Here is a 26,419-nt window from a genome sequence, read left to right on the forward strand (position 1 = left end):
GGGAGAAGGCGGGCGGGGGCGCTAGAGCTGCGGAACAGGCGGGGCGGGGGCCGGGGCCCGGGCAGGAGCAAGGAATCCCCTGCCCCCAACCCAGCCTTTCCCCGGCGCCCGGAACATTGAAAGCGCGGAACCTCGTTGTTGAATCGCGGGCGCGGCGGACTCGGAGGACGATGGAGCGGGCGCGCGGGCCGCGGGCCGAGGCCGACGCACCCGGGGAGGAGGAGGAGGAGGTGGGAGCGGCCATGGCTGCCGTGGTGGCGGCGGCGGGTGGCGCGGGCCCAGCCGTCTTGCAGGTGGCCGGCCTCTACCGCGGCCTATGCGCAGTGCGCACCCGCGCCCTGGGCCTGGGGCTCGTGTCAGCCGCGCAGCTGCGCGTGTTCCCGGTGCGCCGCAGCTCCGGCCGGCCCGCCGGGGGAGCCGACGGCAGCGGGGTCGGGGACGAGCTCGAGGCCAACCCCTTCTACGACCGCTACCGCGACAAGATCCAGCAGTTGCGCAGGTGCGGGCCCGGCCGGCGGCGGGCGGGGAGGAGGGGCGGCGCGCGGCCCGCACTTCTGGTGTATCTGTATCCGGCGCTCTCATTCCTTCCAGCAGCCCTGCCAGAGGACCTCTGTTTCTGTCCCCACTCCAAGATCACACAGCTAGTGTGAGAGCCGGGAGTCTCTACTCCAGTTTCTTTTTTTTTTCCCCTGCTTTAGTTCTCAGAACGCTGAGGTCGACTCTTAGGGGGCAGCCCTTAAGTGGCAGGCAGCCCCGGGAGACCTGTCCTCATTATCGAAATGGGAAAGGGGAGCTCTGCAGAGAAGAGACCTGCTCAAGATCAAACATTGAGTCAACTGAAGCTTGACCTCGAACTCGGGGTCCCGGGCTTATAGCTAAGGACCCTGACTACAAGGAAAGGAGATTGGGATGGGAGGAGGACATCAAAAAGTAATAGTGTCACAGTTGGTTCTCAGTTGGACCCTCATTAAGATGAGGAACTGAGGATCAGAGAGTTAAAAGCCTGCCAAAGGTCACGCAGCTGGTTAGGATTTGTCTGACTTGGAATCCCAGGTTCCTAAGACTACCCTCCACCTTCTAGAGGGAAGGTCCTAGACATTAGAGGTAGATATAAGGGGGCATGGTGGGTCCAAAGAGTTCAACTGGGAAGAGCTGAAGGAGATCAAAAGTGAAAATTGAAAGGACTTGGGAGAGAACTTGGCAGGGTGGGCAGGCAGTTGTCTTAGAAGGGAAAACCTAAGACTGCTCCTATAACTTCTCTGAGTTCCATCATTTCTACTTCCACAGTCTTAATGTACTGCACCATCTTCACCTAGAGAATTGCAGTCATCCTCTGACTAGTCTTCCCCTCTTCCAGTCTTGGACCCGTCTACCCCTAGTCCATGTCACTGCTATTATAGTGATCTTTCTTTGAAAGAATAACAGAATAAATGAATATTTTTGCTTTCCTTCCACAGCTTTAGATATACTCAAGTATTTGTCTTTTTAAAAATTTCTTCTTGAGCTTCATTCCCCTTCAGTCTTTCCTCACTGATCGCTTTCACAGACAAGCATCTCAGAAGAGTGGTCTACATATACCCTTGAGTACTTCACAGTTCCTGTTCATTCTTATTCATGAACAAATGAATGACTGGTTTTGCTTTCCTTCCTCACTCAGTTGTTGCCGTCAGTATTTACACTACTGTTATCTCCTGAAGAGTGGCTTTCCAAGGCACCCCAGACTTTTGGATAAAGTCCATATCCTTAGTGTTCCATACAAGGCCTTCGTGCTCTAGTACCTGCCAGTCGTCCTAGCTTTACCTCTTACCAAAACTTCCTTTGAACTTTGTGGCCTAGCACAAAGGAATAAAGGACTGGTGTTGGGAGCAGATGTTCCAGGTAAGGGGAGCAGCAGCATAAATAAAGCTACAGCAGCATAAAACCACCTCAACTATTTAGGACTATTTGAGCAAATTTTCATCATAATACCTGTAGCACTCTAATGTACATATTTACTTGTCTTTCTGTCCTACTAGGTGGTTCACTCATTGAGGTAGGTACTCTTTCTTCTGTGTTTCTGTATCTCTAGAACCCAGCAAGTTAACCAACAGGCAAGAGACAAGAAGTCAAGTTTGTTGAATGAGTGAAAGGGAGACAAGAAGGGATAAGTCCTAAAAGAAGTTGAGTGAGAGGGAAGGGAAACCTATGTGCCTACAAAAAGAAAAAGAAAACATGAAGTAGAGGGAAAGGGAGGTATGAAATGAAAGCAGGACCAAAAAAAAGAGTCAGTAGAACCTTTGCCAAACTAAGGAAAGGGGCGAGACAGAGCATAGCCATGAGGCCCAGGACCAAACAGGTAGTGTCTCTCCTGAGATAGTTTAGAAGGAATTATAGTCCTGATTGGCTAGTGCTGGAGCACGCTCACTAAACCCAGGTTCTTGGAGCACCAGCCACAAGTTCATTGTGAGCCAAGGGCAGGACAAGCCTGTGTGCCCTGCTGACCCCACTCCAGTCTAGCCCCTGGGTTTTTGCATCACACTACACTGGTGAGCTACAGGATTTCATCTAGCTTTAGGCCCAAGGTAGGTAGGACATGCACAAACGAGCAGGTCCACAGTAGGGAAAGATTTATAAAGCACATATTTGAAGAGGGGCTGGAAAAAAGTGAAGAGTTTTAACCTAGAGAAGAAAAACTTAAGAGGTGACATAAGAGCAATTTTCATGTACTCATAAAAAAACTAGATATTTTCTTTCGTTCCTGGCGGGGTGAAAGATGCAGAGGGGTAGACAGAGACTCGGAATGTTTTCACCATAAAAGATGCCCAGGGTGGAGTACACGACAGGGCACTGCTGCCTAGGCCACCCCTCATCCTCTCCATCTACTCACTGGCAACACTGACCTAGGCCCTGGTCAGGCAAGATGCCACACCCTACCAGCTGGGGCCCCTGGTGCAACTCTTCATCCAGGACGAGTTGGCCCGCCCTGGAGGGGAGGAAGATCTGCCAGAATACATGGCAGTGAAGGCAGTGGTGTTCGATGTCACCTCCAGAAATGAGTTGTACAGAGAAGGAGCACTCAGCGGTATCTTGACCAAGAAGAACTGCACCACAGGGATGACCAGGATGTTTTTAGATCCTGCAGACCTCACCCATAACACTATAGGTCTCATGGCCCAGGAGCTGGAGCCCCTGTATGACATTTTCACCAGAGTACACAGCCTGAAGAGTTCTTAACAAATGGCAGCCCCAGCCTGAACTTCAGGCCTGAAGACCAGCCCCATTTTGACACAAAGGACAAATTCTGATGTTCCATCAACATGTTCTTTGGAGAGAGGATCAGGGGAAACTCAGGGTGCTAAATCTGTAAAATAGGCTGCCTGAAGCCTCTGGATCACCAGGCTCTGAGTGGAGATTTGCCCTAGTAGGGGAGGGAAGGGAGATGGCTGAGAATTAGATGTGTTCCAGTAAAAGCTGGACAGTGGGATTCCTGTCTGAGGAGGCGACCGAGAGAGATGCCCACAGAGTACCTTTCCTGTCTTGAGGATTCAAATTCCAAGTACCTGAGAGATCAAGCCCTGTGGCACCCTAGGGAATATCCTGCAGGAGAAAAATGTTACACAGGCTCCATTAGGATTAAAAATAGTTGAATAAGTGGATTTCTTTGTCCACTTTCTTGATTTGTAGGTCTGTGCTCAGGGTAATTAAGACAAATGATGTCTATGCCCCATCTCTGAAAGTGAAACATGGTGTTTTGTTATTTCAAAATCCAGAAAGGCCCAGGTGGTTTAACCTTTTGTTTACCTTTGATCAGGTCTGACCCAGCTGCTTTTGAGTCCAGACTGGAGAAGCGCAGTGAGTTTAGGAAGCAGCCAGTGGGGCACTCCAAGCAAGGTGACTTTATCAAATGTGTGGAACAGAAGGTAAGACCTGCCCCTTTGGGTGCTGTTGGCACACCAATACTCTGCATCACCACGCCTGACCCTTATCCTGGGAATGGGCTCATTGAGGGGTCAACTGGATAAACTGAACTCACTCTATCTTTACTCAGCTCAGTCTCCATCTGTAAGTGGTATTCTGCTCTTTTTGGCAAGGTATTAGAGTCATGGTGGAGATATAAGGGGATGAAAATGATAATCTCTGCTTCCAAGGGGTATAGTTGAATGGTCAAGGCAAGATACACATGACAACAGCTGTGGGAATTAGGGAGGAAAAGGTGCTTACTATAATACTAGCTTTTATTATTTTATTAAACAAGAATCAGAGCTGGGGAAAAGCATCTTGAAAGCTGTGTACAAGTAACACTCCCTATTTGCAGGTTCTGCATCCATAGATTTCACACCTGTAGATTCAACCAACAGAGGATTGAAAATATTTGAGGGCAGGGTAGGGAACTCTAGAAAGTTCCAGAAAGCAGAACTCCAGTTTGCCACTTGCAGGCAGCTATTTACTTAGTGTTTATTGTATTTATAACTATTTATATAGAGTTTACATTGTACTAGGTATTATAAGTAATCTAGAGATGATTTAAAATGTATGGGAAGATGTGCGTAGCTTATAAGCAAATACTATACCATTTTATACAAGAGAATTGAGCGCCTACACATTCTGGTGTCTTCAGGGGTCCTGGAACCAATCCCTGACTGATACTAAGGGACACTTGTATAGGAAAATTAATCTAATGCAGTGCTTCCACACTTTTTGACCATGACCTACAGTAAAAAATATATTTTACATTGCAGTTCTTGACACACATATGTATATGATTATAACTGAAACAAAATTTATACAAAACAATACTTACTTTTATTGCATGGAATGCACTCTTAATATTATTTTCATCTTTTAAAAAATCTTTGGCCATAGTCCACTAAATTTATTTCACAACCTATGATTTGAAAAATACTAATCTAGGGTGGTACACAGAACAAATCCAAGTAGGAGAGACCAAAGCCAGGGAGAATATATCTAGATGTGGGCTGCATGGGCCTGAAATAAGGTAGTTACAATGGAAAATCGGGGTTCTACCTTGTAAAAGGATAGGTGTTTCTTTAACTTGGAAAATAACCTTTTGCCTTATTTGCTCAGTTGTGAATGACTCTTTGAGGCCCCAAAAACTATAGCCTGCCAGGCTCCTCTCTCCATGGAATTTTCCAGGCAAGAATACTGGAGTGGGTTGCCATTTCCTATTCCAAGAGATCTTCCTGACCCAGGAATCGAACTCTTGCTTCTCCTACATTGGCAGGTGGACTCTTTACCCCCAGTGCCACCTGTGAAGCACCCTTTTTTGGCTTGGTATCCCAAATTTTAAAGAGTTCATTCAGTCTTAATAATTGGTTGAGTTAATTAGAATCAGAATAGTTAATGGATTAATGATTATAAGGTTGAGGAACAAATTCAACCTCTTATGACAAACCTGGTTTACAACTTTTGTATGAACAGACAACTCTACTACAAATATTTTATCTATTGTAATTTCCTAAAACATTTATAGTGTCAAGATTACAATTTAATAGCTATTGGAAATATTACTGTGTTATAAACTTTCAATATTATATGGGAAAGCTTTTTGTCCCCTTTTGAAATAAGACTTAGAAATTCACCTTTATGATGACAAGAGTAGAATAAGTAAAGATTAAATTTAAATTATGGCAATTCTTAAGTAAATATTCACTTACTGTCTTTCTTATCTAGCTGGAGAAAGGTTAATGACTAATGAGTCTATTTCTAAAGCCTTTTCTTTGAGTCATTGGTTCCCTACCACATAACACCAAACATCCCCTTTTTGTAATAAATTGTATTTAATTCTCTCTGTTCTACCCTGAAATGAAATATAGACAATATAACCCACCTACCCATGTAATGTCAGGGAATATAATGCCTTAATTTTAATATTAGTTTTTAAAAAATGCAGATAATAGTATGTAAGTTCTTAGGCACAACTATATGCTACGACTATGCTCATCAGGTACTTTCACCTCTATGTAAAATCGCTGTGAATACTTACACAGCAAATGCCAACTGGTACGAGTTGTTATGTTCGTAATTATAAAAACTCCCAAACAATAGTAGTGTTGTTATCAGTGACTCTCATGAGATTCCACAATGTATTGGTACAATCTTCTCGCAAGTTACATATACTTGCATTTCTGAAAAATTCAATATTAAAACTTTTAAAAAAGGAAGAGGAAGAGATGGATGGATGGAGGAAGAAAAGAAGAAAGGTAGGTCTTGCTAGACATTGAAAAGTTGTATGAGATGAGGGAAAGTTCTCCATTATGTAGAACTCACCTGCAGAATTGCAGTTCATTTGGTACTACTGCCCCTCCGATAAATGCAGGTGGAATCATCCAGTCAATTATTATGACAACAACAACAACAAAAAAGTCCCCTTAGATTTCCAGAGCACCTGTAGTAGAGATGCTTTAAATGTTTCATTAATTGCTCTAGAAACTTTGGCCCATAGGGTGTATCCAGTAGGTTTTTCTATATCAGACTTTTGTCTAGTTTGTAGATACTGGTTCTACAGACATCATTTATGAAAGATTTGGATTCATTAAAGCACAGAGTAATGAAAAACAGTTTAATCCAGAAAGTATGTTTCAGTTTCAGATTTCCAGGTGTGGATTGTGCTCTCTGAAAGATAGTCATGAACTGAGAAATTGAATGGAAGACTCAGTATAACCCATCCCTACTATCAGAAACAACTCCAGATAGGATTTCCTGCTGTGGCATTTATCTGAGAGTGAGTTAGGAGAGAAAATAATCACTTTCAGTTTTTCTTGGCCTTTTGTGAGAGGGAGTCTTAATTTGAGGGTGGGAATACATTATAATATGGATTACTGGAAAAGACTCGATAGTCTGCTGAGGATGCCTGCCTTCAGAAGTGCCATCACAGATGAGAAGCAGCTTGGAAAAGACATCATTGCATTTCTCATCTCCTCTGTGGCTCACTGGGAAGTGGAGCACAGGAAACCTAAGCAGGCTTGTTCTGGGAAGGAGTCCCTCATCCAGGGATTGAATGGATTCTCAGTACCAGTAGATCGTGTTTACTGACAAAGAGGTTTCTCATCTCTGCATCTCAGAATCAGTCAAAAGTTGTCTCACAAACAATAACTCTTAGAACAGTTACTATATAGAGTGGAGAGAAGTGAGTTCTTAGGTGCAGCATTACTAAATGAGGTATTGGCAGCTCACCTAGGGAGGGTGGTCTTTTAGAGTAATATCCTGTCCCATCCTGTATTTCAGACACTGGGGAAACAGCCTGTGAGCAGAGGATTCACTAAGGACAAGGTAGGTTTCTAATTGAATAGCCAGGTCTGAAGTCATGCGGAACATTTATAACAGGAGACTGCATATTTGAACGTATGTACTGTGGTTCAGTGTTTTTGTGCTTTTCTAACTGTGGAAATTAGAGATATTTCTATGAACTTTTGTTATGACTTTGTTACGGTTTTATTATGACTCCTACATAGTGTGGGTCCTGGAGTGCTAGAGGAAATGTAGTGATACCTTTCCTGTCTATAGGAAATAGTTTTTAAAAATCAAATAAATACATGTTTACTCTGTCATTTAACTTGCAAATAAGGAACCATTTCTGATAGAATAGCAGTTAAAGGTAACAACTGAACTTTCTCCTCTTACCAGCTTCAAGCTGCAGTACTCATGAGTGAGTGTGAAACTTTTGGGAAATCCGTGCAAATAGAAATGGAAATAGAAATCCCTGAAAATAGAACTGTGAAACCTGCTTGACCCTGGTGGCTGCCTTCTCTGAGCTTGTGGGTTTTTAAATACTCATTCTCCACTTATTGAAGATCTGCTTTACTGTCCTAACATGATGCTTCCTATAAGGCTTACAGATAGAGTTAAGCTGTTTTGTTTTTTCAATTGTAGGTGTTAACTGCCTTTTATTTTTTTCCTTTCAGACTCTCAGTTCAATCTTCAACATTGAGATGGTGAAAGACAAAACTGCAGAAGAAATAAAACAGGTAATGAAAGAAAATGAATTGGCATACTTTTGAAAATAAGTGCTTTGTGAACCAAATCTGAAGGTGGAAATGAACATACGTTTCCTGATACCTCTTCCTAGCCAAAATTAAAGGCAGTCATTGAAAGCAAAAGTGATGAATAACATGAAAAATAGTGCATAAGAACACTTGGTCTCACTCCTGTATATCTAGTTAACTCACATTTCCCCTTTCTTTTTCATTCCTGTTGTCTGCATCTTATTTAAAATCATCACTGCTCTCTCCCCGGATGACTGTATTACCTTTCTAAATAGGTTTCCCTGCTCTTATTTCTTTGTCATATCCTCCCTCATTGAATCCTCCTGAAGTTCTACTCATAATGTATTGGTTAAGAACAGACTCTAGAACCAAGCTGCCAGTTTTAAGTCCAAGCTCTGCCACTTACTAGCAGAATGACTTTGATAAGTTAGTTAACCTTTCTAGGTCTCAGGTTCGCTATCTGTAAAATGGACATAATAATACTACTTACTTCATGGAGTTATTTGGGGAGTCAAATGAGTTAATATTTACAAAGTACTTGGAACAGTGCCTGGCACAGAATAAATGCTATATTTGTGCTTTTAAATAAAAGAATAAAAATAAAACATATGAAGTAACCTGCTCTCAAAAATTCAGTGACTTCCCATGTTCCTTTGTTTGACATTCAGAGTCCTCCATTATTTTAGGACCTTCTGCCGGAAGCCTTCTGGATACCTTCTATCAAAACACTTCAAGCCAGATCACCTGTTCGACTTGTTTGGTCATTCCATATACCTTGATTTGTATTGCTATTCACATTTGCATGTCTGGTTCTTTTTTCTATAATTAGAATATAATAAGCTATTTATTGGCATTCCTTATAGTTCCATAATTCTATTTTAGGTAGATTGAGAGAATCAATAATAAAAGTAGTATACTGTGTGTCAGGGGCTATACTTAGTGCTTTATATGCACTGTTTCACTATATTCTCATAACCCCCTTATAAAGTAGGTATTATTACAGGGAACTCTGCTCAATTTTATGTTCAGTTCAGTTCAGTCACTCAGTCATGTCCGACTCTTTGTGACCCCATAAACTGCAGCACTCCAGGCTTCCTTGTCCATCACCAATTCCCGGAGTCCACCCAAACCCGTGTCCATTGAGTCAGTGATGCCGTCCAACCGTCTCATCCTCTGCCGTCCCCTTCTCCTCCTGCCTTCAATCTTTCCCAGCATCAGGGTCTTTTCAGATGAGTCAGCTCTTCGCATCAGGTGGCCAAAGTATTGGAGTTTCAGCTTCAACATCAGTCCTTCCAATGAATATTCAGGACTGATTTCCTTTAGGATGGACTAGTTGGATCTCCTTGCAGTCCAAGGGACTCTCAAGAGTCTTCTCCAACACCACAGTTCAAAAGAATCAATTCTTCTGCACTCAGCTTTCTTTATAGTCCAACTCTCACATCCATACATGACCACTGGAAAAACCATAGCCTTGACTAGACGGACCTTTGTTGACAAAGTAATGTCTTTGCTTTCCAATATGCTGTCTAGATTGGTCATAACGTTCCTTCCAAGGAATAAGCGTCTTTTAATTTCATGGCTGCAATCACCATCTGCAGTGATTTTGAAGCCTAGAAAAATAAAGTCAGCCACTGTTTCCACTGTTTCCCCATCTATTTACCATGAAGTGATGGGACCGTTTATGTATAAAAATTATGTAATTATGTATAAAAACACCTAAATGGGGAAATAATTTGAAAAAGAATAGGTATATGTATATGTGTAGCTGAATCACTTTGCTGTACACCTGAAACTAACACAGCATTGCTAATCGCTATGCTCCAATATAAATAAGAAGCTAAGAAAAGAAAAAAAAACATAAAGTTTTTTTAAAAACTAAAAAAATAAAGTAGGTACTATTATCCCCAATTTACAACTGAGGAAATTAACTTGAAGTGATAAAGTAACTTACTTAGTGATAAAACTAGGATTCAAACCCATGTCTGTTTGACTCTGCATCATATTCCCTTGCAAGAAGTTGTACCAGTTGCTATGGGTGTCCTTGGGTACTGTATCATTCATTTCAGCAGGCATTTATTAAATGTCAGCCTCTGTGCCAGATATAGAAATAAATGAGGGACCCCTCCTCTCAAGGAATTTCAGCCTAGTGAAAAGACAGACGCGAAAATAAAAAGAGAACAGCATAGAGTTCTATCTTCTGCTAATTTAGGCTTAATACAAAGTCTCCAGGAAACTTCAAACTGCCTCTGGGTAGAAGTGCCAATAGAAAGTGGACACCAAGTATGTCATGTCCTTTAGGGGAGAGAGAAGCCAGGCCCAGCAGGCCTGACCATTACATGACAAATATCATTCCAACCTATATTTGTAGATACAAATTTGTGTTCATTAAAATAATTTTGAGTGCCCAAGGTCAACTATGTTAGGAAATATCTATCAGTCTCATATATTCAGTGTTGATTCATAAACTGTCTGCCAATATAAATTAAATAAAAATAAGCAGGACATGCTGTCCTTGAAATGAGGAGGCAGTATTTTGACATAAAAAAAAGAAAGGCATAGCAATCTTAGGCTGCATTGATAAGGTGATCTGCCCAGGTCCTAGGAGGTAACATTCCTTCTGTGCTTTGTGATGGTGAGATCTCACTTTGATTAGTGTCTTCAGTTACCCCCATCCCATGTTCTTGGGGATGTTGACAAAGCAGAGCAGCTCTAAAGGAAGGTGACTCATTCTTTAGCACCAGCTCACTTAGGTATCACATTGGCTCTGATGCCTTCCCTAACTTCTGTACCTTTGCTAATGCTTGTCCTTCTCTGCTTAGAATGTCTCTTATCATCTCTCCTACCTGTCTATCTTCCCAGACTCCCCATTCATCTGGCTAACTCCTGATCATTCTTCAGGACATAGCTCAAGTGTCCCTTCCTCTGGTACTTGTACTCTAAATTAGGTTAAATGCCTCTTTGTTGCCCTCAGAGCACATTGGCTGTGGTTTGCATTGTAATTCTGTTGTGCTAAGTACGAACATTATTTCAAATAATGTTTCAAATTATTTTTCCAATAATATTATTGAAATTATTATTTCAAATAATTATTTCAAATTCACAATAATCCCATGAGGTTGATGTTACTGGTATTTTATCAATGATTATATTGTTGTTAATTAGTTATTTTCAGTAGTTTGCCCAAAGTAGCATAGCCAGCAAATGACAGGAGCTGGGATTTGCACCCATATCTGCCTGACCTTGAGACTCTGGGTTCTCTGAGAGGGCCCACAGATGGCTGGTCATTGTGGGTTTGGGGACAGAAAATATGGAAAAAAGAATGTGTCTGTTATACACAAAGCACGTCTTAGAAGAAATGATTAACAAGGTCATAGAATCTGTTTCTCTGACAGGAATTTGCTACTAAGAGTTACAGTTTAATCATCTAGAAGAGTAGATGCTATTAAATCTTTTTTGTAATTATGTACAAGTAATAAAAGTATTACGTTGGATTTTCTTCCCTGTTATCAAATAACGTATTACTCTGAGCAATGAAAGCTGTCACTGCTTCTTGGTGCAGATTGAAAAGATGACCGACGGGTCACAGACACTCTCTTTTTTGTACAGATTTGGCAGCAGTATTTTGCAGCAAAAGATACAGTCTACGCAGTTATTCCTGTAAGTAGTTTGGAGGGGAAAATGAAAGTGTTACAACATGAGGGGCAGGGCTCTAACCTCAGTAGGCAGTTGCTTTCACTGTTCTGTGTTTATTGCCTCTTGAGAACCTACATTTATAGCTCTGAGGGTTTTTATTATGCCCTGAGCACTGAAGATTGGGAGCTCCATACGGTGTATTTATGGCTCTTGTTTTTCCTCCTTCTGGTTTAGAAATATCTCTTTGAGTCAAGTCCCTGACAAGGGAGTATGGTGTAAGTTTACGTTGCTGAGCAATTTCCAAGTGTCTTTTATTTCTTTTTTCGTGTTTTCCAATCAGGCTGTTGGAATTTAGGACAGGTCCTCAAGCATACCTTCCTTCCCTTCCTGTCTATAAGTGACCTATCCCTGAGCTGAGTTGGAGCTTCCCAAGCTTTTGAGGCGTCTCCCTCCTCAAAACTGCTGCCTTGGAGATAGTCACGGGCCACTGCTTGACCATTGAAGATCTGTGACTCAGAAGGAATGCTGCTGACTTCTGGTTTAGTGTCCTGCCGCCTTCTCCCAGAAGAAAGCATTTAATGTTCTCAGTTATCAGCTAGTTCATTAATTGTTCTTCTCAGAAGAGGAAGTAGCTTTCGGTTAAGTTTATATCAAGTACACAAATATACACCTAGCTTACACGTGTTAAGTTTCCTTTTAAGGAGGAAAATGTACAGATGGAAAAATAAAGCCAGGCCTTTTGGTTGTTGTTGAGAGTATTGCTATTTTTTTTTTCTTCCTCTTTTACATATATACCCTTTCTTTTCATGAGTTCAACAGCCAAAAGAAACTGTGCTTTTCATGTTATTTTAAATCTCTGACTCATTGTTTGAACAGGCTTTCTTAGCTCTCCCTCATACAGACTCGGTGGCTTATTGTCTGACACTTGGCAGAGTCCCCTGAGAGTTTAGAGCATTTGGAGTATCCACTCCTCACACATAATTCTGATACTGAATAAGAAAGTGTACATCTGGTTTTTCCTCTCTGTTGTAAGAGGGGTTTGTAAATGATGCAACTTAAGATTGTTTTAGTTGTATTTTAGTTCTGGAGTTCAGTCTTGGTGACTTTAAATGTGATTATGGCCTTTTTTATTTTCTTGTCTCTGAATTTTATTCTTTTCTAACCTACAGAAAGAAAAGTTTGATTTGATTTGGAACCGGGCTCAGTCCTGCCCAACAGTAAGTTTCCAATGAGTATATGAGGATTGCTTCTCAGTGCTGCCAGACAAGGATGTTTTCTAACCATTCTCATCATGCTACACGCTATCACACATTTTATAGTTATTTAACAAAGATGCTTACATGTTGATTTTACTGATAAATGAGATTTTTAACCTTACCCCTAACTAACCTTATGGGTTTGCCCAACAAGTCTGTGGCTGTTTAGCTCTCTGAAACATCTCAGCCCTTATTGATATGGATCTTAATCTATTAATATAAGTGGAAAAAAAGAGTATAAGTGAATGTTGGAAGCAACACCTGAGACCTTAATCTTTTCAACCTCCTCTAAGTTTCTCTTCTCTTGGCAGTTTCTTTTCAGTTTTGGCTATGCTATTTTGATTATATATGTCTGAAAGGAATTATGAAATTGTTGCTGGAGTAGTGAGCTGCCAGAAGACCTAAGAGAAAGGGAATAGGTGAGGTGCGTCAGCTGACTTGGTGTCTGTACTGATTTCTAAGATTCTCAGAAAATGCTTCTTAAACATTGCTGAGAGAAAATAAAAAACATCTACGTAAATGGAGAGATATACTGTGTTTGATGACTCAGTACTGTTCGCATTTCTCTCCAAATTGATCTCTAGATAAAATATAATCCCAATCAAAATCTTTATAAGCTTTTTTTTTTTTTTAAAGAAATTGACACACACATACACACACAGAATTGACAAGTCAATTTAAAAAATTTGTTTGGATATCCAAAGGATCTAGAGTAACAAAACAGTTTTTAAGAAAAAGAGCAAAGTTAGAGAACTTACATTACCTGATTTCTAGACTGTGATTTCATAAAACTACAGTATGAAGACAGTGTAATAATAACATAAAAACAGACACATAGATCAGTGGAGCAGAGTAGACAATTCGGAAATAAACCAATATATGCATGGTCAGTTGTTTTTCAGCAGAGTTGCCAAGGTAATTGGGGAAACAATCTTTTCAACACATGTCCAACAAATTGTGCAAAACAATTTGAGTATCCATACACACACAAAAGATGAACCCTTACCTCACACAGTATCCAAAATTAACTCAAGATCTAGGAAAAAAAAGCTTAGATTGACTATTAGTCACAATAGCCAAAGGGTACAAATAACCCAAGAGTCCAGTGATAGATGAATGGATAAATAAAATGTGGTATATACATGTAGCAGAACATTATTCAGCCTTGTAAAGGAAGGAAATTCTGACACATGCTACAGCATTCATGAACCTTAAAGACATAATGTGAAGTGAAATAAGCCAGTCACAAAAGGACAAATACTGTATGATTCCACTTATGTGAGGTACCTAAGATAGAATGCAAATTAAAACCACAGTGAAGGCTTCCCTGGTGGCTCAGTGATGAAGAGTCCACCTTCCAATGCAGGGGACACAGGTTTGACCCCTGGTTCAGGAAGATCCCTGGGCTACGGGATAACTAAACCACTGCACTACAACTACTGAGCTTGTGCTCTGGAGCCTGGGAACCACAACTACTGAGCCCCCTGAGCAGCCAGGCTGTGTGCCCTAGAGCCCATGCTCTGCAACAAGAGAAGCCTGCAGGTCACAACTAGAGAGTAGCCCCCACTCCCTGCAACATGAGAAAGCCTATGCAGCAGGGAAGACCCAGCACAGCCAAAAATAAATTAATAAATTAAAAAACCACAGTGAGATACCGCTAAGATGACTAAAATTAAAAAGACTGACAATACCAGGTGTCGGTGAAGATATGAAACAACTGGAACTCTAAGATATTGCTGATAATAGTACAAAATGGTGCTACCACTTTAGAAAGCAGTCTGGCAGTTTCTTTGTAAGTTAAGCGTATACCTGCCATACTACCTAGCCATTCTAATCCTACATATTTTCCCAAAGGAACTGAAAGCTTACATCCATTCAGTGACATACATATGTATAAGCTGTTCATGGCAGCTTTATTTGTATTAAGAGATGCTGAAGATATCCAAATCTATCACAGGTGAAAGAAAAAAGAAACTGTACAAAGAAGTATAGATTCTGTGGTTCCATTTCTATGAAATTCTGGGAAGCCTGACCAGTAGTGACAGAAACCAAGTCAGTGGTTGCTTAGGAATAGTTCGAGAGAGGGAGGGATGAATTACAAAGGGATTTTTGGACATGATAGATACCTTCATTATGTTGGTTGTGGTAATCATGTTGACTGTGGTTTCACAGTATTCATATGTCAAAACTATTTTAATTGTACACTTTAAATATGTGCAACTTATACCTCAAATACACCTCAAGAAAGCTTAAAAACATTTTTTTCTCCATTAGGTAGGCACTATGGTTATCTCATCTAATATTAGTAATAACAAAACGGAACCTTAGTGGTTGGCGGTAAGGAGACAGTTCCATGACTAATGCATATTAGGCTGATTATACTTTGTTTTGTTCTGGAATCAGTCTCTTTACCACTCCTCCCCAGTTCATCTTGAGCATAAAATTAATCATCTCGGTGGTTAGAGCCATACTTCAGTATCAGTCTCAGATAGTAGAATATGAAGTGATTATAATAATTGTAGCAAAAATTAATTCAGCAACATGAGGAAGTTTAGAAATTGAAAAAGACCAAAAAGTTTATCAAAAGAAGGATGGGTAAAATTGTGGTAAATATCTATTGTCAATTTCCATATAACAGTGAAAATAATGAATTAGTAATATTTACCAACATCAATAGATCTCAGAAGTATGATGTGAAGTAAAAAAAGCAAGTAGCAAAAGTATACATATAGTTTGGTAAGATTTAAGTTTTTAAACATGCAAACAGTACTGTTTCTTGTTTTTGGATGTATACTTACACACTAAAAGTATAAAAACCTGGAAGGGAATGACAGGCACCAAATTCAGGTTAGCTGTCATTCTAGAATGGAATTAAAATGGGTTTACATAGACAGCTTCAGTGAATCTCTAATACTTTCTTTCTTAGGTGGGTTGGGAAGTTTAAGAGTGTTATATTATCACAGATGAATTTCAAAATACAACAGAAGTTTAAAAACCAAATGTTGAAGAAATGGAGTGAATGACACAGGTGGTTGGACATAGAGCAAGTGGTTTTATTTATCCATCTGTCTACTTGTGTATTCATTTCCCACAGTTTCTCTGTGCACTACCAAGAAGGGAAGGTTATGAGTTTTTTGTCGGGCAATGGACAGGTACTGAACTCCACTTCACTGCACTTATAAATATTCAGGTAGGTGTCCTGTGTTCATCTCTTCCGGGAAAGAGGCCTACCCCTCTGTGGGACTAAGAGCCCTTGCTAAGACTTTTAAAACACAGAATATATACTGACTGCCAGCAGCATTTGCTGTAGCATTGATGAACTGTCATACTTAGAAGGCCCCACCCAGTACCTATGAGTCATAACCTTAAGGTAGGTTCTGTGTCTTACATGTGTTTTATTAACAGATCAGCACTATCTAAAGTGCTCGATGCATATTTTTCATTTCATAGATGTTATTTTGTTTGCTTCCACCCTTCCTTCCTTTTTCTTTGTTTTATTCCCAAATACTAGATTAAGAAGTTTGAAGCATTTAAAGCTTTTAAATTAAAAGTATTTCAAATAAGAATAATCACTAGGATTGTCGGTCTTTATTTGTAGGCCAGACTGGGAAAAACAAGAATGGATTATAACAGCTTTGCAGTTGGGATGAAGAGAGCACACAACAGAATGAGAATTTTCTTATAACTTTATCCCTTGTGATTGTATCAAAAAATTGTGTCATGTTTATTCTTTAAAAAAAGAAAAGAAAAAAAAATAGCAAGCTTAGAGAAGTTAGTTCACACTGCTAATAAGTCGTAGAGCTAGGTTTGCTTGACTCCATGTTGTTGACTCCAAAGTCTGTGAACTTAACCATTATACTGTTTTGGAAACTATGTTAGGACTACCCTCCTGCAGTTCATATACAGGTATAGGAAAAAGATCCAGAAACATAATTATGATCAAAATGATAGTATATCTATAGAAATAATGTTCGGGAGAATTGAGAGGCTACACTATTACTAAGAGAGCCCTAGCAGTAATTAGGTATTGATAATTAAAAGGACTTTTCCTGAAATTTTAAAGGTGAAACCCAGAGATCTTTTGAATGTATGGTTGTTTCCTCCTACACTATATGAGGGCTTAGTCTTTGAACCCAGCCTCTCTTCCTAGTCTGAACTGAGGTCTGGTAACCACTGCCCTGTCCATTCTTCATGAAATTATGATGTTCCAATTCTTTTTCCCCCTTTCTCCCACCCAGATTATATTTTAAAACTGCACATTACAAATCTGGCCCATGTGCAAACTCTCCAGCTGTTTGCTACAGCTTAAAAGAGCTCAGTCCTCAGAGCCAGCCAAGGGGAGTAGATTTCAACTGTGAAATGCACTAGTCCATAAAAGTGGCAATTACACAGGCATATTGCTTTCTTTAGAACTTGATTTGGTAGCTGCTCGTGTCCTTTTGTTTTTAAATATATGGCCATGATGAAGGATTCACTGCCTACTGTAAACATTTTCTGGGAAAAAAGCCAAACCTTTTTCAATTGAAGACACAAATTACACTGTGCAAACTGTCAGTTTTGCTGTGACTTGGCAAACCTGACCATCCCCACGTACCAATCCTCCAACTCACTAGCCACTCAAGGGACTGTTAAGAGCCAGAATTTCCTCCAGACTCTCCATTGCTGTGAAATTGCAGTTTTGTTGTGGTGGTACCTTATTGAGTCTTGATAAGTGTTCCTCCTTACAGACCCGAGGGGAAGCTGCGGCCAGCCAGCTGATTTTATATCACTACCCTGAACTTAAGGAAGAAAAGGGCATAGTGCTGATGACAGCAGAAATGGATTCCACGTTTCTGGTAAGAATCAACTTTTACCTTTTGGCATTTATCTGGTGGCCCTAAAGATATTCTTCTGCCAAACCTCATGAGAAGTAAAATTGCAAAGACAAACATGAGAAACATACTTGTTTCTTACGTAAATCGACAGTAATTTTGTCTTGCTCAAGCTCTTCCAATTGAAGTTAATACAGATTCTCACTCATTTATTCACAATTTGAAAGTCCAAAAGCTCTGACCACAAAATTTTTTCATAACTCCTTTGATCACCAAACCTTATCTAATACGAACTTATCTGATAGCTGTATCTTCACTGTAACTTCACTTTGATGTGAGGCCACACTGATAGTCCTTATTAATCCTACTCGGTGTGGAATATTCATGCATTTTACAAGGGAAATATTAATGGATTATGAGTGTTACATAATACAGTTATATGGTATCTGCATTTGTTATGTTACTAAAATCCAATAATTCTAACTAAAACACATCTGGCCCATGGGGTTTCAGGTAAGAGGCTCTGGACAAGTAAATGGCTTCTTAAGTGTACAGAAGAGTTCAAAGTTTAGAATAGTTCTTAATCTTTTATCTTTCTCCACACTGTTCACATGTACAGCTTTCGTCATACATAGTGTTTTTCCTTCCTCCTTTTCCCATTTCTTGGGATAGAGCATTGACCATGTGCCTGTAGGTAATGATGTCTGTTGTGTTTGTTCTCTGTATGTCCAGGGCCAGGAACAGTTTTATGATTGCTGTTCAGCCTGTTTGTCTAGTCCTTGTTCATTTCAGTCTCATTTATCCAGCAGTGTTTTTAAGTTCAGGATGTGCTCAAGATAGTGGGCCCTTTAGTGCCTTTTCCTCCTGAGGTTCTTTATTATAACACCCACTGATTTTTCCTCTCTCTTTTACCAGCTGCATACAAGGAAGGGGAAAGTGATGATACTCAGCTAGTATCACATAGTCATAGTAAGCCCCAAGTCTAGGGCGTAATTGATGTCTCCTTCACTGTCTGTTACTCCTGTCTCTTATCAGTCTCGTTTCTCCCATTCTTCCTTCTACTCATCACACTCAACTGGAAGTCACCCAAAATCCTATCCAGAAGAATGGAGTTGCCATTAACTGAGACAGACAAGACTGCAGGCGGAACAGGTTTGGGGGGAAGATCAGGAACTGAATTTTGGACACATTAAGTTTGAGGTGCCTATTAGATAATCCAAGTAATAGGCAATTAGGTGTATGAGTCTGAAGTTCAGGGGAGAGGTCTAAGCTCTTCTGAAGAGATGAAAATAGGAGTTGTCAGCATAAGATTGTTATTTACAGCCATGAGACTGAATGAAATCACCAAGGAAGTTAATGAAGGTAGAAAAGAGAAGAGGTCTAAGAACTGAGCCCTGGAGCAATGAGGAAGCATTAGCAAAGAAGATGTAAAAGAAAGAGTGAGGTAGGAGGAAAACTAAGATGGTAGAATCCCCTGGAGGCTAAGATAAAATGTTTCAGGGAATAGGGGTGGTGAGCCAGCAGCTCACATGCTGGTAGGGCAAGTGAGATGAGGACTGAGAATTTATTAGAAGTCACTGGGGACCTCTATGGGGGCAGTTTCAAAGGAGGGATAGGACACCAGTGTATTAGGAGTACATTTAGGGAAGGTTTGGGAGAGAAATTAGAAAAAGTAAGCATAAATTTGTCTTTGAAGGAGTGTTTCTGAGAAGAAAAAGAATGAGGTGTAAGAAGTGGGGATGAGAGTGGGTTTTTTGTTTTGTTTTAAATGAGAGCCTTGTATGTATAAGCTGATGGAAAGGTCAGGTAAAGAGGAACATATTGAAAATGCAGGAGAAAGAGAGTTGCTTAAGTGGTGTTTTGAATGGGTAAATCTTGGGACTGAGGGGTTAATCTTTGCCAGAAATGTAGCAAGAGAGAAGCCAGGATATAAGGACACATTCAGTTAAGTGGATAGAGGTAATGGTAGCTTATAAGATGTTCTCTCCAGACTGCTTAGTGAAAAGAAAAATCATTAGCTGAGAGTGGAGATGGAAGAATAGATGTTGGATATTTGAGTAGAAAAGAGAAAGTGTGAAATTGTTGTCTAGAACATGAAGTGAGAATGTGTTCTATATCTTTAAGTAGTTGAAGAAACAAAAACTAAAAAAATAATATTTCATGGCCTGTGAAAATTACATGAAGTTCAGATTTCAATGTGTATAAATAAAATCTTATTGGAACACAGCCATGCTTATCTTTACATGTGATCTGTGGCTGCTTTACATCTACAACAGAGAGTTGAGTAGCTGCAACAAGAGACTGTAGGGCCGTAAAACCTAAAATATTAATGGTCTCTCCCTTTCCAGAAGGTGTTTGCCGACCTGTGATCTAGGAAAAAGGAAGAGAGAATGGCTGTGTGGGAATGACAAGCACAGAGATAAAGGACTGAGAGTTGGATTTACCTAGGGTTATGGTTTAGCCAAGTGATGTAATGAAGTAAGACAGGGACCAGGAAGTTAAAGGTGAATGCAAAGAAATGACTGTAATTATTGACAGTGGAGTGCAAGCTGGGTAAAGAGAGAAGTGGAAACATAAGAAAGATGAAGAGACAGTAGGGACTGTGAGTCCTGCTTGAGGTAAAAGGGTTTTTTGTGGGTTTTTTTGACTTGCAGAATTTTTATTGCTGTATTTAGTTGTGATCTGTTCTCTTTTTTTAATTTATTGAAGTATACTTATTTTACAGTCTTGTGTAGTTGAAGGATTTTTGAAGTTGGGAGTGAGTGTTAAATATGGGAAATAGACAGTGTGAATTTTAAAATTGAGACTTGGAGGGGATGTAGTTACCAATAATGATAAAATTTAAAACTTGACCACAGACAGGAGTGAGTGACACAGAGATGGTTTTGTATTTTCTGATCTTCAACAAAGCATAACATCTAACCATCTTAAACATGGTTCCCATATTTAGTAAAATTTGCTTCCTAGTCTTAGAACATTCAATAGCATACAAGACAACATACATTTGCCTTGTATAAATCAACCTCTGAGTTTCTAGTGTAGTACAGAATTAGACATGTTAAAATTTAGTGTAGAAATACATGATTCAGAGATGGGAAACCTAGAAATGTAATATAAATATATGATCCCCTGCATACTCATGCATACATTTATATTTTAGGTATTATGTTTCCAAATACAGTAAAGCAAATAGATAGAAATACATGGAATCTTTAGATTTCTTCTAAACTGATTAGTTTTGATGATGAAAATTTAGTATAGCATTTAAAAACCTTATTTGGTTCCACATGTGTGTGTGTCAGCAGATGATTTCATTGGAATGTAGTAAATGCTAGGAGAAAGACATGCACAGCTTTGGAGGGGTCAGGGGGAATGTTCCTGACGCAGAAGAAGGAAGAAATGACACCTGAACTGAACCTCAAAGATTAGCAGTTTAGCAGTATAAAGTGGGGAGGGCAAAGGGGGAGGGGAATGTCCCAGACAGTGGGAATGGGATACGGAAATGCTAGGAAGCATAAAATGACTTGGGGTATTACAGTTTGCTATCACTGATATATTAAAAAAGGAAATTTGGTGGATTGTGTTCAGAGGATTGACTTTATCCTGTGAGCACAGAAAGATGAGGAGTTGACCCATAGAGTGTTGGATTTTGAGACCATTAACCTTAAGTATTTGCTTCCTAAACATTTTTTAGTTCTAGCCTGGTCAGTGTGATTATTTAAAATGCAGTTGCATTAGTCTGGACAAGAGGTGGTAAAGACCTTAGCAGAGTAGGGAAGGAAGAAAGAGAATAACCTCAGAAATGTATAGGGAATAAAATGGGCAAGACTTGGTACTTTGTAGCTATTAGGATTGAAAGAGAGGGAGGAATCAGGTCTGTTAATATACCTCCTTGTTGAGCAGCATAGGGAATTAATATGTTTATCTTCTTGGGTCTTGGAAGAGACTACTTTTTCATGTCGAGAATTAAGGGAATAAAAGACAAGGGGTGAACGAGTCGGCAGCGGCTGGGGTGTAGGGGAGCTTTCCATAATCCTCCATGAGAAACATTTCTCCATGTCCTAACTCTCTTCCCATCATTCTAGTGGTCTTCAAACAAGTGGTCAGAGTCCTTTATCCACACAAAATCTTATTATGTATAATCCCAGGATATGAAAGAGAGGTGAAGGGACTGAGGCACCTCCACAGAGGCCCTAGGACTCTGCAGCTTGAGCAGCACTGTTCTAGAATGAACACAGCTGAAATTACCCTTACCTCCACCATCCTAAGCCTCAAATAAAAGTTAACTGTCACAGTCCCTACAGTTCAGGGCCTCAGAGAGTGATGACATCTGCCTCAGATTATGCACTTGCTTAAAAAATGGTCTGTCCTTGAGACATGTTTGAATTTAAAAGGTAAAAATGATGAAGTAGAGTTATCGACCTTAATTATTTTGCCCCACCAGAAATAGTATCAGGGTGACATGGAGGGAGTACCAGCCTGGGAGTCCAGAGATCTAGTCCTTGCTCTGCCACTTGCATGTCGCATGACCTTGAGTCCATCCTTGACCCTCATCTGCTTTGGTTTCCTGGTCCATTAAATGAGGACTGGATGATCTCTAAGGCCCCTTCCTGGTCTAAAATGCTATTAATTTGAAATAGCCAGCGATTTGGAAAATGGCTTTTGATTGAAGATCCAGTCTCAGAGATCAGTGCCTGCTTATGAGAAATGACCTGCACCCCATGGGAGGGAATGGAGGTGAAGCAGCCTGTGGTATTTATAAACCCATTTTCATCACTCTGTAGCTAGACATAGCACACTTTTGACAGTTTTAGTAGGAATTTTCCATTATCATTTGGGGTTGGATTTTGGCTGTGTGAACATTATAATGATGAATAAATGCCTCTGATCAGCTAGCACTAGAGAATGTATAGGAAGCAAAGTAAGAGTTTTTGAGGTAATTCTTTTGTAAGATTTCAAGAGTGTAGCCTGTATTTTGATCCCGCTTGTGTTACAGTGGTCAGATCACCATTTTCCTGCTCCTGAGCTTTAGAGAAGGTGGCCTCTTCTCTTTCCTGGGGCTTTGCTGTGGATTAGTTAGAAATGACTGCATAGCAAATTACTACTCCAAAACTTTGTGACATAAAAAAATAAATATTGATTACCTCACAGTTTCTTTGTGTCAGGAGTTCAGGCACAGCGTAGCTGGGTGGTCCTGGCTCAGAGTCTCGTGAAGTTGCTGTCAGGATATTGGAAAGGGCTACTGTCATTTGAAGGTTGATTGGGCTTGATGATCCACCTCTGACCCCACTTGCATGGCTATTGGCAGGAGGCCTCATTTTCTTGCCATGTTGGCTTCTCCATAGGTTACTTGAATGTCCTCATGACATGGAAACTGATTTTCCCCAAAGCAAGTGATTTGAGATAGCAAGATGGAAACCATGATGTCTTCTGTGACTGAATGCCAGAAGTCCTTTTTCATCATTCCACTTTAGTCCGTTTGTTAGAAAGCAAGTCACTAAGTACAACCATCACTCACGGAAAGAGAAACAAGGCTCTAGCACAGGGAGAAAAAGTGTCATGGGGAATTCCTTGGTGGTCCAGTGGTTAGGACTTAATGCTTTCACTGCTGATGGCTTGGGTTCATTCCCTGGTTGGGGAACTAATCCCACAAGTTGTGTGGCCCAAGAGAAAAAAAAAGGATGTCATAGACTTTGTGAACAATTTGTTAAACTACAGCTGGCTTTGGCACCACTTTTTTGACCGAGGTGGTATGAGGAATAGGTTTTATTCAAGAGTATGTCTAGTTAGTCAAAACCTTAGTACCAGCTCACAAACAGTTCTTAGAGCTGGAGAGCTAGTTAACTATTGCTCTTTTTTTTCCCCTTGAGATATACTTAACAGTTACTAAGGAACTGAATGAAAATGGAATTTTTTTTAAGAGGGAAATTTTTAACATATGCATTGTTTATCAGCAAGCATTCACCAGATTTCACTATATGCAGGGATGTAAAACAGGCTCGTACTGTGAGGAATTCACATAAGGGTAGACAGACAAAAAAGAAAAAGAGGAAACAAAGGACAGATACAATATTGTCTGATACATGCAATGCTAGAGGAAGAGTAGACTAATTTGGGTACACAGAAAAGGGGCACCTCACCAAGACTTGAGATGTCAGGGAGTCAGGAAGCTTTCTGGAAGCAGTGACTCGTGGGCGAGAGCCCCGACCTGCCACAGGCCTTAGACACAGAGCTGTGTGGCCCTGTGCTGGAAGGGACTCACTGTTCTTTCTACCTTTCAGAATGTTGCTGAGGCACAGTGCATGGCCAACCAAGTTCAGCTCTTCTATGCCACGGATCGAAAAGAGACCTACGGGCTAGTGGAGACCTTTAACTTCAGACCGAGTGAGTTCAAGTATATGTCTGTTATTGCGGAGCTGGAGCAAAGCGGACTTGGAGCTGAACTGAGATGTTCTCAGAGCCAGGATAAGACTTAGGGATGTCAGGTTGGCTTACGGAGTTTTCTGCTCAGCCCTGGATAGTCCTGAGTCTACCCACCCCTTGAACTCTCGGAGGCTCAGTGTCTATAATGAGCCGTCTCTAAGGAGTCGCCCTGTGCGCTTATTTGCAAGAAGTAACGTGGAGGTGAGCCCTGTTACTTGATATTCAGGAACAAAGATACCCAAACATTCTGATAACTTATCTCCCGACATACTTGAAGTTTCCTTTTCAAGTGTTTGAGGTCACATCCAGAGACAATCAGGGATCCACACGATGGTTGACTTAATTTTATGCACTGTAGGAGTGTATTTGTTCTCTGGCCATTTTGACTGCACAGCTCTAATAATTAGTTCCTCACCTTTATAAACTGTGACAGGATAATAAGCTTGAAGACATGCTGTAGTCAGACGTGGTCTTTGCATACTCTTCCCACTTGGCCGACTAAAGGCATAACCCAGTTAGACCCTCGAACGACCACATATTGCCATCAGGATTAAGAGTCTATGTAGATGCTCCCAGAATTGCTGGTGGTATAGCTGGTTTGGAGTATCAGCAGTTTTCAGGTATATTAAACACACAGGTACAGTGCTTGCTGCCTGCATATTTTTAAACCATAATTTGTGACACCTGCTTCTCTAACTATTCTGCCTGTTGGAAGCTGTGTATTTGGAGGGGCTGAATTGGTGCAGTATAAATAAATCAGCTATTCTGTAAAGAGAGGATCAATCCAGATTTGCTTTTTGTCTTTTAAACAACTCTAAAACCATGCCAGTGTTATATTAATAGAAAAGGAAGCAAATGTACCCTTATTGTGTGTGGGGGGAAATGTAGCAATAAAATAAAGTCTGACTTATAATCTCTGTTACACTAAATAGTGAAATCTAAACTGTGTGCTATCCATTGTGTCTGTACTGTGGGCTGATCTCATCAAAACTCATCATGGGACTCAGCCAGTTGCTTAAAATAACAGGGAAAAAAAAAAAAAAAGAAGCTCTCCAACACTAGAAGCTCAGGTTTGGCTTACAGCATCCCTGTTGTGGCTCCAAGCTCAGTAATAGAAGAGGGTGGCAGTAACACACCAGCCTTCTGAACGCGAGGCCTCAGAGCACCCCCCTACCCCACTCTTATTGTCAGCCACCTTTATTATAATGTCTTTCCTTTTCTTCATCTAACATGTTCCACTTTGCTGCTCCTGCCTATGGTCTGGCGAACAATGCTGAGCATGGCGTGTGGGACTATAACCAGGATTTGCAGTTTATGTGTGTTTCATTTATTACTGGAGACTTTTTATAGGTTTAGCTTGTTCCCAAGTCCTTTAAATGGGATTGGACTTCCCATTATTTTCTGAGCTGGGTTTCTTTTGTTGTACTTCTGAATCTGTATGTAGAAAGAGACAGCGTTTGTTTAACCTGGAAAAATTACTGGTCTTTCACAATCTCTCCAAAGGTTAAGCTATTTCCTAATGCAGATTCAGGCCTCTTTTGCTGACATTTCTTTCTTTCTTTCTTTCTTTCTTTCTTTTTTTAAAGAAATGAGTCTCAATGTTTTGAGTCCCAAGAATGTTTGATGTTCAGTGGAATTACTTTCATAGATATGTTTCCTTTTCCCCTCCAGATGGCCCCAGTCTTTAGCCTTAGTACCTTTCATAACATCTCTACCAGAGGATGAGAAAATGATGGAGAAATAAGTCAGAACTGACTGCTCATTTTATGTTCCTCCCAGCTTTGCCCTAAGTCACCAGTTGCCAGAGAAGGGCCTGTCCATGGCCAGTTACATCAGATGTGATCAAAGTACCATCTGTTTCTTTATATTTACCTAGCAAGATCTGGCAAAGAATGACAAGAAAATTGTCAAATTAATCAGTCCCCTGGTATAGTGTGGTGTTATAGAACGTGGACAGGCTTTAGAGTTAAGTGAATCTGGGTTCAGTGTTGGGATTCATTAGCTCTAAATGTTAAACAAATTATTTAAACTCTCTAATTCTGTTTCTCCATCTGTATAATGAGAATAATAGTATCTACCTCATGGGATCATTGTGAGAATTACATTAATGTGTATAAAGATTATAGTAGAGCTTAATAAATGTCAATTCCCTTCTTCCCTATTTCACCTCTCACTAAAGACCCACACAAATTAGTATATCAAATGTGCAGATCATTCTTTATTCCAGTTTTAAGAGCAAGCCTTATCTCACAGGTTCTCAAACTTTAAGTTGCAGTGGAATTACCTAGAGCACTTTAGAATGTAGACTCCCAGG

The 26,419-nt window shown here is 40.3% G+C and overlaps 1 protein-coding gene and 1 long non-coding RNA gene across 2 annotated transcripts; both read left to right on the plus strand.

Moving 5' to 3' along the window:
• Positions 1-76: 76 nt before the first annotated feature.
• ATPAF1 (ATP synthase mitochondrial F1 complex assembly factor 1) lies at positions 77-25,048 on the plus strand. Its single transcript, XM_020877119.2, has 9 exons — positions 77-499; positions 3,791-3,899; positions 7,225-7,269; positions 7,902-7,964; positions 11,589-11,639; positions 12,785-12,832; positions 15,966-16,061; positions 17,599-17,706; positions 23,964-25,048. The coding sequence occupies exons 1-9, from the start codon at positions 171-173 to the stop codon at positions 24,156-24,158; spliced, it is 1,044 nt and encodes a 347-aa protein (XP_020732778.1). The 5' UTR covers positions 77-170; the 3' UTR covers positions 24,159-25,048.
• Positions 578-2,210, plus strand: LOC139035247 (uncharacterized). Its single transcript, XR_011487894.1, has 2 exons — positions 578-646; positions 1,658-2,210. It is a non-coding gene; the product is annotated as an uncharacterized lncRNA (long non-coding RNA).
• Positions 25,049-26,419: the final 1,371 nt, after the last annotated feature.

This window comes from Odocoileus virginianus, chromosome 5 (genome assembly GCF_023699985.2).
Source record: "Odocoileus virginianus isolate 20LAN1187 ecotype Illinois chromosome 5, Ovbor_1.2, whole genome shotgun sequence".
Lineage (NCBI taxonomy): Eukaryota > Metazoa > Chordata > Mammalia > Artiodactyla > Cervidae > Odocoileus > Odocoileus virginianus.